General features: G+C 38.6%; 1 protein-coding gene across 1 annotated transcript in view; it reads left to right on the forward strand.

The window, feature by feature from the left end:
* tbc1d22b (TBC1 domain family, member 22B) overlaps positions 1–11,531 on the forward strand; it is an 80,023-nt gene extending 68,492 nt beyond the window's left edge. Inside the window, exons 12-13 of the mRNA XM_028796534.2 lie at positions 8,911–9,006; positions 9,492–11,531. Of these exons, the coding sequence (XP_028652367.1) occupies positions 8,911–9,006; positions 9,492–9,620 (225 nt within the window). The 3' untranslated portion in view covers positions 9,621–11,531. The remainder of the gene's footprint in view (positions 1–8,910; positions 9,007–9,491) is intronic.
* Positions 11,532–12,700: the final 1,169 nt, after the last annotated feature.

Here is a 12,700-nt window from a genome sequence, read left to right on the forward strand (position 1 = left end):
AGAGAGAGAGAAAAAAGCAAATAATCAAAAATCAATAGGGCTGTTTGGCTTTTAAGTATGCGAAGCACCGCCGGACAAGGCAGCTGCAAGGATGTACAATGTAAAGGTAGTCTTTCAGCATTTTTTTAGAGGAGTGTCCATATCCTCTAGGCCAGTGTGTGAATAGCCCCTCTGCTCACACCCCCTCCGTCGGGAGCAGAGAATGTCAGAGAGAGAGAGCGTGACAGAGAAAAACAAACTATCAAAAATCAATATGTGCCCTTCGAGCTTTTAAGTATGCGAAGCACCGTGCGGGAAGCATGTTGCTTGACAAAGCAGCTGCACAGAAGGGAGCAACGTGAAGGTAATCTTTCAGCATTTTTAGACGAGCGTCAGTATCGTGTAGGGTTGCGAACAGCCCCCCTGCTCACACCCCCTCCGTCAGGAGCAGAGAATGTCAGAGCAAGAGAGAGAGAGAGAAAAGCAAACAATCAAAAATCAATACGTGCTATTTGATCTTTTAAGTATGCGAAGTACAGTGCGAGAAGCATATCGCTTGACAAAGCAGCCATATGTAAGCCCAGCAAGGAAGAGAGCAATGTGAAGGTAATCTTTCAGCGTTTTTTGAGGAGCGGCTGTATCCTCTAGGGGTGCGAACAGCCCCTGTGCTCACAATATAGTTGAGTTTTATTTAATACGTAATACACGCTCTGGTTGGGTAGCTTCTCAGCCATCTGCCAATAGCGTCCCTTGTATGAAATCAACTGGGCAAACCAACTGAGGAAGCATTTACCAGAAATTAAAAGACCCATTGTCCACAGAAATCCACGAACCAGCAAAAAATCCGCGATATATATTTAAATATGCTTACATATAAAATCCATGATAGAGTGAAGCCGCAAAAGTCGAAGCGCGATGAAATGTTATAGAATAGTTCAGGTAACTTTGTTCCAAAGGTGCAATGCCTAGGGACGCTCAATACCAAATTTTTTATATGATGGTCTGAGGTTTTATAGAAGTAAGGATGTATTCTGTTAATTTGAATTTCTGTTTCTTTGGTTATCAACAGAGTCTCAGATTTTTTCTAGTTGTTTGACTCCACGTACACTCTTCGATGTTGTTTCTGACAAGCTGCTTAATGAGCTGTTCTTATGCCGCTCTCACTACGACCTTGCCTTGAACAAAGTGGCATGCTGAGGTTTTGTTTAAGCTTTCTGGACAGTTAGGTACTAAGCAGCTCTTGTCTATTATGGAGAACCATGTGTCTGCAGTATTTAAAATCTCTTGCCTGCCCATAGCAGGTCTCATGAGGCATTTCCTGGACAAAGCAGACATGCAGCTGAATTAGTTCTCCAGGACTCTCTCAGCAGCACTAAGCAATTTCTTTTACACTGAGTGATTGGTGACGCTGGAGCCTAATCAATTCTTAAGAGAATGTAAAGTCTCAATAACTATCTGATTTGAACAGCATTTGCAGAGTGATTTGGTTGGCTTGTAATGTCCCAGTTATTCCTCTCTATGACCATGCCAGCAATTTGTGTGCTTCTAGACTTCATTTTTATAGTTTACTTGACAAGGTGGTGCAGACGGGTTCCCAGAAACTTGGGTTGTTGTTCAGTCATTACTGTCTCATTTCAGATTTTGGCAACCTGCAAATCTGTCACAGTATGCAACCTGCCTTTGCTCACTCCTTGATGCTTATACAAGTTTTTATAGATGTTAACAAGTGTCCACGCTGAGGTTACTGATGAAGGGGCCTTTTGTATCTCCCTGATAGAGACACATAGTCAGGCCTGTCACAGCTACTTTCCATCACTGTAGCTGGAACATTTCTCTTTTCAGAGAGCACAAAAATGCTTTTAGTTAGCTGTTGTAGCAAAGGATTTTCCCACACGTCGACTTGGTGAGGGGGGTGAGTAGCTAGTGTATCTGATGCTTCCTCCCTTAACACAGGCTGAGAAAATATGGACGTCTGTGATAAGGTTTTAAATAAAATGGTGCTACCTCCCACATAAGATTCTATATGTTTGTTTCTACTACTTTAGTGCTTGAACCTAGTTCATGGTTCACAGTTCACATTTTATCTTCCTTTTACATGCAGTTAATACATGGACTCAGGAGACTTTTGCAGTCTTGGTATGCAATGATTACTTCTCTTATGATTTCTTGATAGTTCCTAAATTCTCTGTGGCCAGTTCCTTTAAGTTCTCTCTTAAGAGTGTCAAAATGTGTTTAAGAGGAGATCGTTTGAAACATTAACGCTTGACTTGCTAGTTCTGGGAGCGGAAGAAAAGCCCTTGGTTGTTTTGGGAGACAAAGCTCTGGCAATTTTTTGACAAACACACATATTTACCCTATTTCAGTCCATTTCATTTGGTAGGAATTCTGTGAAGTAGCCAGCAGAATTGCACATTTTTATTGTATATTTAGCCAGTGCCTTTATAAGATGTATGTAATTGACACACAGTCTGGTTATGTGACCTTAAAGGCTCCAGTAAAAAGTCAGAGGTTTGTTAACCTGACATCTTAACCTCTACAGCACACTGCCAGTCCCCAGAATTTACTGACTTCATCCTGTCATTAATCTGTTTCTTATTCTAGCATTGACTAAACCAAGCAAGGGAAAATTGTGCTAGAGCAGGGGGTCCCAACTCCGGTCCTGGAAGGCCCCAGTGGCTACAGGTTTTCATTCTAACCCTTTTCTTAATTAGTTATCTGTTTATTTTTGCTCCTAATTAACTTATTTTGAATTTTATTTGACTTGCTCTTGAAAACTCAGACCCCTTAATTGATTCTTTTTACATAATTAATAGCCAAATAATAATGAGATGCAAAATGAACCAAAACAGGACCATCAAACCGTGTCGATCATATAATATCTGAAAATAAAGAAATGTGAAGGTCTCAGGAATGTTGACCTGCTCAGGTCCCCAGAACATTTTACCAGCGGTCTTAGAAAACAGAAAATCAACAATTTTGGAATTGTATGCTGTTGCACAATGAGAGCAGCAACAAGCCATGGAATTAAAGAACGAGTTTAATTAACAAGATTTAGAGCCTAATTAAGCAACAGGTTGGAGTGAAATTGGTTGTAGTTTGAGGCCCTAACTTAGTTGGCCTTCCATTGGCTCACTCACTTCACATTTCATTTCTGTTTGGATGTCATTTAAGGAAAGAAATGAAGCAATTCAGAGGAATGATGAAGAAATTCAGGGGATCAAATCTTAAAAAACAAGTCAATTAAAATTAGTTAATTAGCAGCAAAAACAGTGCACTAATTTAGAAAAAGGTTAGAATAAAAACCTGCAGCCACTGGGTCCCTCCAGGACCGGAGTTGGGGACGCCTGTGTTGGAGTATCCAGTGAGGCAAGCCTTTCAAGTATAACACCAGTTAACCATCTCTGAAACTGAGCTTTGACTGCAAATATCTTTGCTGAGGTTCTTACTGATGAGTGGTTCGCTGTTTTGATCTTTGTCGAGTCAACTTTGATTCCTGTCCTGCAATATTTCCATCCCTCGCCCAGAAAAGCAGTTGTTTGCCTCTGGCTAATTGTCACGTATTTTGATGGAACACTGAGATTTATCATAATGGTTTCTTTGCTAAAGATCAATGAACAGCAGCCTGAAATGACAGGGCCGTAAATCAAAAACAAGAGGAGTGAGTAGAAATCCTAGTAATGGTTTGGAGTTTGTGGGTCCACACTCCCTGTACAATACACCTGCAGATTCTAATTGTGGATTGCAAAAGGTGCATTATCCCTAGTGAGGACTGCTGGACTCTGAGGTAACAGAACACTTCTGTTTTTTAAATTTTGTATCTCATGAATGTGTGATCTCTGGAGGGGGACAGAGAGAGAGATTGGGGACACGTGCTGATAGCGTGTTGCCACACCCACCACACAACAAACCACCTGGATTGGGACCCAAGTGCAGTGAGTGACACCTCAGCACCACACTGGAACAGTGTGAGGTTTTTTTTTATTTTCCCTTATAATTGGATGGCCTGCTTGCAGGGCTGGATTCAGATTAACGTCATACCCAGGACACCAGTCACTAGTTCCAGTTGATTATCTAGCACAAATTCCCAACCCTGGGTAGTCTGCAACTGAACTATAGGGCTGTGTAATATGGACTTAAATTGATATTGTAATTATTTTGAACTAAAATGCAGTGTTCAGTGTATCTCGATATGTTCTCAAAATGCCTTAAAGATTAAAGTGGCACAATATATACCAGAAACCTATATTGTTTACATTAATAATATGAAGTATTACCAAAGGATTGTTTTTCTCCCCAAAAGTGTATCAATCTTGTAAATAGTTGTGCCTCAAAGAAATATCTCAAATTGAATGTGTTTTCCAACTATTTTTATTTTTTGCCTCCTTTACTTAGTTTTGAGTTTCCATTGTAAGTATTGCATTCAAAAAATTTCTTGCTTTGCTGCCATCAGTGTTTGTCAATCAGTAAACATTGCTGTGAAGAGTGGTCTGTGGCTATGAGCTGATTTTAAATAAACGTGCCCTGCAGAGTGCTGGCTTTAATCGGGGACAGGGTGAATGTGCTTTGCTCCAGAAACTGATGGGGGGGAGGGGGTGTCTGCTGAATTGAGAAGGCGAGTGCATGTGTCAGACAGGTGCCTCATTAATTCCTTGGAGGGAGCGGCACATGTACACCTGCAACCCTTTGGGAGCGTCAGTATAAAGGGAGCTGTCACAGTAGAGAAGGAAGGGAGGAAAAATAAAACACTGGGAGAGAGAACTGAAACCGTGTAATGAGAAAACAGTATCAGGTGGAGAGAAGAGATGGGCCAGACAGCTAGTAGAGGAAAGTCATACGAAACAAAATGATAGAGTGGTGTTACAGAGTCTGGTTCGCCCTACTGATTATCTGTATGGAGTGGGTGCTAGCATGGTGTAGTCCTCCCCAGGAATCCAAGGTATGACTTCTGGACCTTAAAGCATTACGGTAGGATGGCCCACCCTGGACGGTCTGGCCAGAGATGTGTGAGACAACCAAGACTGGGGTTGGGTGATGAAGACCGCGGCTGCTAGCATCTCCACCAGCTGCGTGATTAATATGCGGCGGGGAGACGAAGATGGAGTTGTCCTGGGTTTGTCTGACAGTGCATTAAGCAACCGATGGCTGTGTTTTTTTGTTTCTCATTTTAAGTATAGATGTTAACTCCTGGATTTCACATTTTATGTCTTTATTTCTTGAACTATTGAACACTGCACCTGTGGAAACTGTTTTGCTTTAATTTTTTTTTGGTCATAAAAGCACTATGGCACTTGTACACCTGCCCCTTTCTATTGACGTCCTCATTTGTCTGGTTTATACCGGTTACGTTAGTGATGGTTGCGGGATCAGAGGCTGCCGCATTCAGCAGGGATTGTGGAACGGTTCCGTCTCAATTGCTGTCTCTCTCTGCGTTTGATTGTTTTACATAAGGAAAGACAAAGCTCTGGTTTCATTTCCTAGTAAATCACAGATCGTAATACATGTACATGTGTATATTTTGTATGTTTTTTTATGATTTACATAATTTGCAATAGTTCCACATTATGAATTTTCCATATACTGTATGTACCTTTTCTGACTCGTAATAGAGCCTTTTATTGCTTATTTTCTAAAAATAAAGAAATCAATTTCAGTCTGATGATTACTTGTATGGGTGATCTAAGGTGTCAAAAGTATAAGAAAATTAGGGTCTGAATACTTACTGTATATTGAAAATAAGTGAATATATTTGAACTTAGGTTAAAATTTGTAAGTGCTACTATGTACAATTGTGTGTAATGTGTCTTTGTATGCTTTATGATTGTTATCTTTGCTTTTTTGCTTGTGGTGCATCGCAAACAGTACTTTTGACATGTACACAGATGCTCCTGTACAAAAAGGATTTTCTGTGCATGGAAAGCGTCATGATCGAAGAGAAGAGTGGAATTGGGACATTTCACATGCTTGTCATGCATATATGAAACTTACATTGTCAAAAGAGAGGCTCCACTGGTCAAAAAATAGCATACAAGATTAAACGAAACAGGAAGCCCCCCCCCCACCACAACAGATTTAGCAAAAATATAATGCATGTAACCTTAAATTTTCATATCACCTTTGTTTTAGGAATTATTTGTGAAGTCAGCAGCCTCCTTTCTTGACACTGCAAATGCTGTTTAAAACTGTGATTTTTAACCCATAATAATAGTAACAGGAAAATCAGAAATATAGTACTTATTTCCCATTATGTATAATGAGAAAGAAAAACAGCTTTGTTTGCTATGATGGCTAGTGGTTTTACAACATCAAATCAAGGATCTTAGGTTCAAGATTGAACCGAAACAGAATCAGGAGCAAACAATACTTTTGGGGATCTGGAGAATGCTATACACCACCTCTCTCTGTACATCACCTTGCTGGGCTCCATCATCCAAACCTATGGGTTCTTTTATCAGTGCTATGCTGATGATATACAGCTGTACCCGCCATTCCCTCCTGAGCACAACACAGTATCAGCTTGAGTCTCTGCATGTCTTACTGATATCTGAACCTGGATGAAATTCTACCATTTACAGGTCAACCTTGGCAAAATCAACCTTTTTATAATCCCTGTGATCTTTCATATTGTTGGTTGATTTGTTGTTACATTAAATTTAATTGCTTTAATAGTTGTTAATCTATGATTGTAAATTTGTAAATACATTTTTTCATTTGTGGCAATCAACATTTGTTGCCTGTCCTATTACACTTTCTGAACAAACAGGCCCAAGCCTAACATTACTCGTTTATATTTACCGCTTTTGTAAGTTGCCTTGGATAAAAGCATCATCCAAGCAAATAAATGCTGGTCATGGGAGTGATGTGGAAAACACATACACAATACAAAAGTACTGCTGCATAGCATGTCTGGAGTGACACAAAGCTAAAATTAGTGTGAAGTAAAAAAATAAAGGAACATTCTTTTACAATTGATTATCGTAATTTGCCTTCAAATAACAATTTTTATATATATTCACATTATATTCAAATAGTAATGTCATTCTTATAGCCGCAGAGCGGTCCAAAATAAATAATGAAACAGAACAGTTAAACTGAAAAATAAGCAAAATACAATATCTTTACGGTGTTTTTGACAACTCAATTTAAAACAGTTTTGAAAATGTTATCAACCAGTTCTTGAAACAGAATTACAAAACAAATCTAACAATTAAAAGAATTTGTAGCAAAATAATTTGTATTTATCTACAAAGACACATAAAGGAACTTCATGTCTCAAACGCTGCCACATAATGTGTTTAAAGATGTGAATGAACACTAAATGAACACTAGCTAGAATTGTAATATATCACTAAAGATAAACATCATATAGACATTGGCAAATATTTTAGAGCAGTTATATTTTTCAAATCGATACTTTTTTTTTTGATCATTGACACACACACCTTGGGAAACATAAGTTGAACATTGCAAAATGCCGTTTCTTAACGCAGCAAGATACAAAGTACTTTAAGTACAAAAAGACAAAACAAAACACTAAATGGGATGAGATAACTGCTGTTTAATTATTTGGGACAGGCTTTCTCACAGTCTATAGGAATCTCAAGCTTCATTTGCTAAACAAAAATACAAACTCAATATGAAAATAAAATGGCCAATAATGCAGTTTACCCCATACCTGATACACAAACATTGAAGAAAGAAAAACTGGAGAAAAACTATGACGATTGTTGTTTTTTTCCTGTAACATATCAGTAGAGGAGATCACATAAAATAAGCGTATGAGGGTTTATACACTGCTCAGATGTCTAATCTGAGCACAAGGTAAGTAGGCAAAATTGTAGCTGCAGCTTTAATCTCCAAACACTTCCTTCCCCTCCCACATCACATTTCTGCTCATAAGGTAGACAACAGAGCTGAAAACATTTTATGGAACTTTGCTTAGTAGGGACCCATTTTGCCAGGTAGGCAGAAGAGCACATTTCAGTGTTCTGTACATGCCCGGTAGGCTTCTTCATATGCAGTAATATTTTTATCCATAGATGCTGTACTTGCTCCTGGAAAATTCAAACCATTTTCAAACAGCAGGGATAGCATTACCTGTTCTATAGACTTCCTCTTCTGATCCTCATTTTGTTTTATTCATGCTCAACACCATCAGGCTGTATGGGTAGAGTCAACATAGACACGGTTAAGAAGAGCACTGGAGATTTTGTGGATTTTTTTTTTTAATATTCAGAAGAAGTTCTGGAAATTTCTAAAGTGTTGAACATTGTGATATTGGCATTTGCCTGTTAATTTTTATTGAGTATTGACAATTCTATATATTGCCCAGCCCTACTAGACTACTCAACTTGGATGCATTATTGAATGTTGAGGCGGAGAAGCCACACAGTAAGTTGAGGGCTGAGTGAGAGTTCAACTGATGTCACCAGGACGTTCTCTCCTTGCAGTGTTCAGAGGCAATACCTGCTCAGTCAGTGCTGAGTCTCGTTTAGCTCAGGCTAATTACAAGCTGTTCTTGAAGGCTATGGCTTGTGGTATTTGTGAGTCTATGATAAAACATTGAAACACGTAAAAAAAAGAAACATTCTACTCTTGTCAGTGAAGACACAACACAGTCTGATATATGCTGAAAATGTTGTCATATATAACATTTTTTAAATTTAGGTTTAATGTTCTGTGTTGAAGTAATTTAAATATCATATGGTAAATGGTATTTTACTCAAATTAGTTATAGTGAGAAAGGGAAACTTTATCACGTAACATGCAGTTAATGTCATGTACTATGTTGATTTGTAGTGCAGATAGATTATGTGAATTTCAAGGGTTGATAGAAAAATTACACAAGTTAATATGTTACTTTTTTTTCCATTATCTTATGGACATTGTTTGTTTAAAAAGAATATCTTAATGTAATATGTTTATTTCTTTTAGGCTGAAGCAGAGGGCTTTTCTCATTTTCATTTATATGTATGTGCAGCTTTCCTGGTGAAGTGGAGGAAAGAAATTCTGGAAGCAGAGGATTTTCAAGTAAGTAGTCTTTTAAATTTAGGATTGGCACAGTCTAGACACAATAGGTCTCCACTATCATCCTTCATGTTTGAGTTTATGCATGTGATGACAATAAAAATGTAGGAAGGAGCTTTGGTGATGATGCCTTTTCTGCTTCTTGCAGACTGAGGTTAGCTGGTTTTATTTTTCTTCCTAATTTCAATTTCAAATATTACCATACTATTAGAAGGAAAATCTGCATACAGGTAGAAGGCCATTGAACCGGTCAACACGGTCTAGTTTTCCTGTCAGAGTAAGCTACTGTGAAGCACTGCATTTCTTCTGATGTTGAAAAAAGCATATTGATTCTTACGTGGTCATTTTGGATATCTTTCTGTGGAGCTAAGCATTCAGTCGTGCAAACTGTTGGTTGTATATGCAAGTAAGCATTTTACTGTACCTTCAAGTGACAGTTCGACTTCTTTAACAATCAACTTAACCATCACACCTCTCTCATCTTTCAGGCCCTTCTGATGTTACTACAGAATCTGCCAACAATACACTGGGGCAATGAAGAGGTGGGGCTACTTCTTGCTGAGGCCTACAGGCTAAAATATGTGTTTGCAGACGCACCAAATCATTACAGAAGATAAATGCGTCTATGGACAAGGTGCTGCTTAGAACTGTCAACAAGCTCCTGCAGTTTGGAAAGATGTGGCACATTTCTAGTTTATGCGTGCATGAATGAGAAATATTGATGAGGCCTGGAGAGGAATCCCTACCAGTGAGGATGTCTCAGTGGAGGTTGAGCCAATGTTTCCTTTCCAGTATGTCTGTACTCAGCACATTTTTCTCTAAACTGAAAAGCCTAGCCTCTGAGGTTCCATCTGGTCTCCATTTTTATATGGACCATGTTGGTGAAGCAAAGCACTCCAATACTACATTGCAATGGTGCTCTTCTGAGGCTTGCTGCTTAACTGAACTATTACTTTTACATTTTTAACCAAAATGTATTCAAAATATCTGGCTGACTGAGGCAGGTGGGTGTTGGGGATGGGTGGGAGGGTATTTAGGGGTTCCCAGACTAATCACTTTATTTTTGGCCCTAGATGTCTCTGCTCTGATGAAATATTGGATCTAGGATATGCTTGCCTACAATAAGAAGCTACTTATCTACAGCACTTTCACTGAAGTAGGGGCAGGCATTTTTAACATGATTTCTATGGTCCAAAGCAGGGTAAGCCAAAAAGCTAAACATGGTTGTGATTGAGGGCAGCATATTCATGTTTTGTTTAGCAGTGCATCCTGTCCTCTGATAACTCAAAGCAGTTATCCTGTGAGCTGGCCTTGCACCAGATGATAAAACTTACGACTGTGATCTGCTGTGTTACTACATAGGGTTCAGAGAGGAGAAGGCATGTGTTCTACTCTTAGTTACCCATGTGAAGCAGCCATATGGATGCCAGCCTGCTATGGTTTTGCCAAAGGAGAGCCATGTTCTAATGGTACAGGCATCAAAAGTATAAACAGGGGAAGCAGCTCCGGCATGGTGACTTCAGCATCATCTACTAAATGCTGTAATATGGTGTGTAGATGAAGGATTCCTTCCCCATTCACAGTAAAGACAACAGATAGAAAGTTAAGAAAGGTCAGTTTATTTATTTTAAGGCTAGGTTTTTGCAGGAATATTGGTTGCTGGAGTGTGTTTTGAGTTGATTAGTGATTTGACTTATTAAATAAGCCAATCCCCGACAGCTATGGGAGATCAAAGCCAAGTAATGGCAGCTTCAGTTGCTTTTTTTTTATTTCTTTTGCCATTGTGCCTTACGCTTTACTGGTCTCCGTTCTGTCTTTCGGTTGTGAGCCGCATCATAGGTGGATGACTCACCCTTAAATCCCCAACCAACTTAAAGATCTGGCTGCCAGGATTCATTTTACCTTTTAAATGGCTTAAGCCAAACTCTTAAATGTTTTATTGTCTTTTTAATATTTTTAAATAATTGTGTTATTAGCCTTAACTGTGCATCTTGGCTGTATATTATTGCTTTTCTCTTTCAATTAAATGACTGAGACTTGATGAGAAGGTTGTTGGATTTAACCTGTTTGTGTGTGAGGTACTTATGATGGAAGACGCTTTTGAAGTGTGACTTGCTCTTCACCAAGGAAATGGCAGCTACATGCTCCATATTCTCTCCAGCCTATGCGTCAGCTATACTTCAGGTATAATACAGTTACAGCACTTTCCGATGATAGGATTCATTCAAAGATGCACAGTAAATCCTTGGTAGGGAACAAACTGGTAAAGTTGTGGTTTACAATCAAATGCCTTCATAGTGCAGCAGTTATTGGTAATGCCATGCTGCTTTCGAGATCTGGGCTCTGTTCCCAGCCTTGTCATTTTCTCAGGGTACTCCAAAAGTCTTATTAGGTAAAATGACAGAATTGTGTTAGCATGTATGAGTATACCCTGTGAAGGATTAGCATTCCATGCAGGATTGGTTCCTATGTTGCTACTGATGCTGTATTGATGGGCTCCAACTCCCTGTAACCCTTTAAAAGAAAAACGTAAGCCATATTAAAGCTGTTGATTATGACTTTTATTTGCAAATATCTGAAGTAGATTGTATTTATGGTAAGGTCCTCGGTAACTTGAAAAAAATTAAAGAGATATGTTGATTTTTGTAAACATACCACATCAGCTCTAAGACTTGTGCAAAAAAATCCTGTAATAAACCATATGATAAATTCACTGCCCTCTGTCAGTATACCATTAACTTCATAAAGAATAAAATACTTGTTTTTTATTAAATGAACGGAATAAAATACCAATAATGAAGAGGAAGCTAATTTCTCAGCTTTCAGAGAAGCAGTTACCAAAAGCTTAAACTGGTGATTAGCTCCTGCATTGCACCTGCTGCTATCAAAAGTTGCACCAGCATCTCTTGCCTCTGTACAGGAAAAAAAGGAAAACCAGAAAACGTATTGAATTAAGATAGGATATAGACCTAAGAAAAATATAAAAATACATACTTTATATTAAAAAGGTTTGAATATCAAGTGAAGACTATTACCTGAATAACTAAGAATTGCATCATGCATCATAACACCATAGAAAAGGTTAATTTCCTCACCTCTGTGAACTAACTAAATGTTTGAGTGACTTTGAATGACGCTAGTGCAGTTCAAAAAATTCTGTTGCAAATCTCCTAGACTGGTATCTATGGCACTTAGGTAAGCAAAAAGCCAAAATGCCAGCGTTTTTGCTTTAAAAAAAAAAATTATGTCACCAGACATCTTGGGAATATGCAGTTGCTGCCCTAATACAGTTGAATATCACCCTATTCATAAAAAAATAATTAAATTTACTGTGTAATTTGTGCTCTTTTTCTCTTGATAGCTACCCTTTTGATTTATTTAGGGTGGTATACTCCAAGCTATTTGGGAGGCAGGGCACTGTTCTATGTCCCATCAGAACTGCATATCCTCTTTTCTAACTCTTGCAAAATTTTAAAATTCTAGGCCATTGAGTGTTGAAAGTGTGGGAATCAAGAGTATCATGACAACTCCCCAACTGTGGAGCCCAGGGCAGTTGCATTAACTTGCTGACTTTTAAGAAAATAAATTTTATTGTATTTGGACCACTGGTTAACAGACTTACCATCTACAAGCTTTCATGAGACGTGGATTTCAGTAAACTGTTACAGACTGACCTTGGACTTCAGGTAAGTCTATG

Source organism: Erpetoichthys calabaricus, chromosome 3, assembly GCF_900747795.2.
Source record: "Erpetoichthys calabaricus chromosome 3, fErpCal1.3, whole genome shotgun sequence".
Taxonomy (NCBI): domain Eukaryota; kingdom Metazoa; phylum Chordata; class Cladistia; order Polypteriformes; family Polypteridae; genus Erpetoichthys; species Erpetoichthys calabaricus.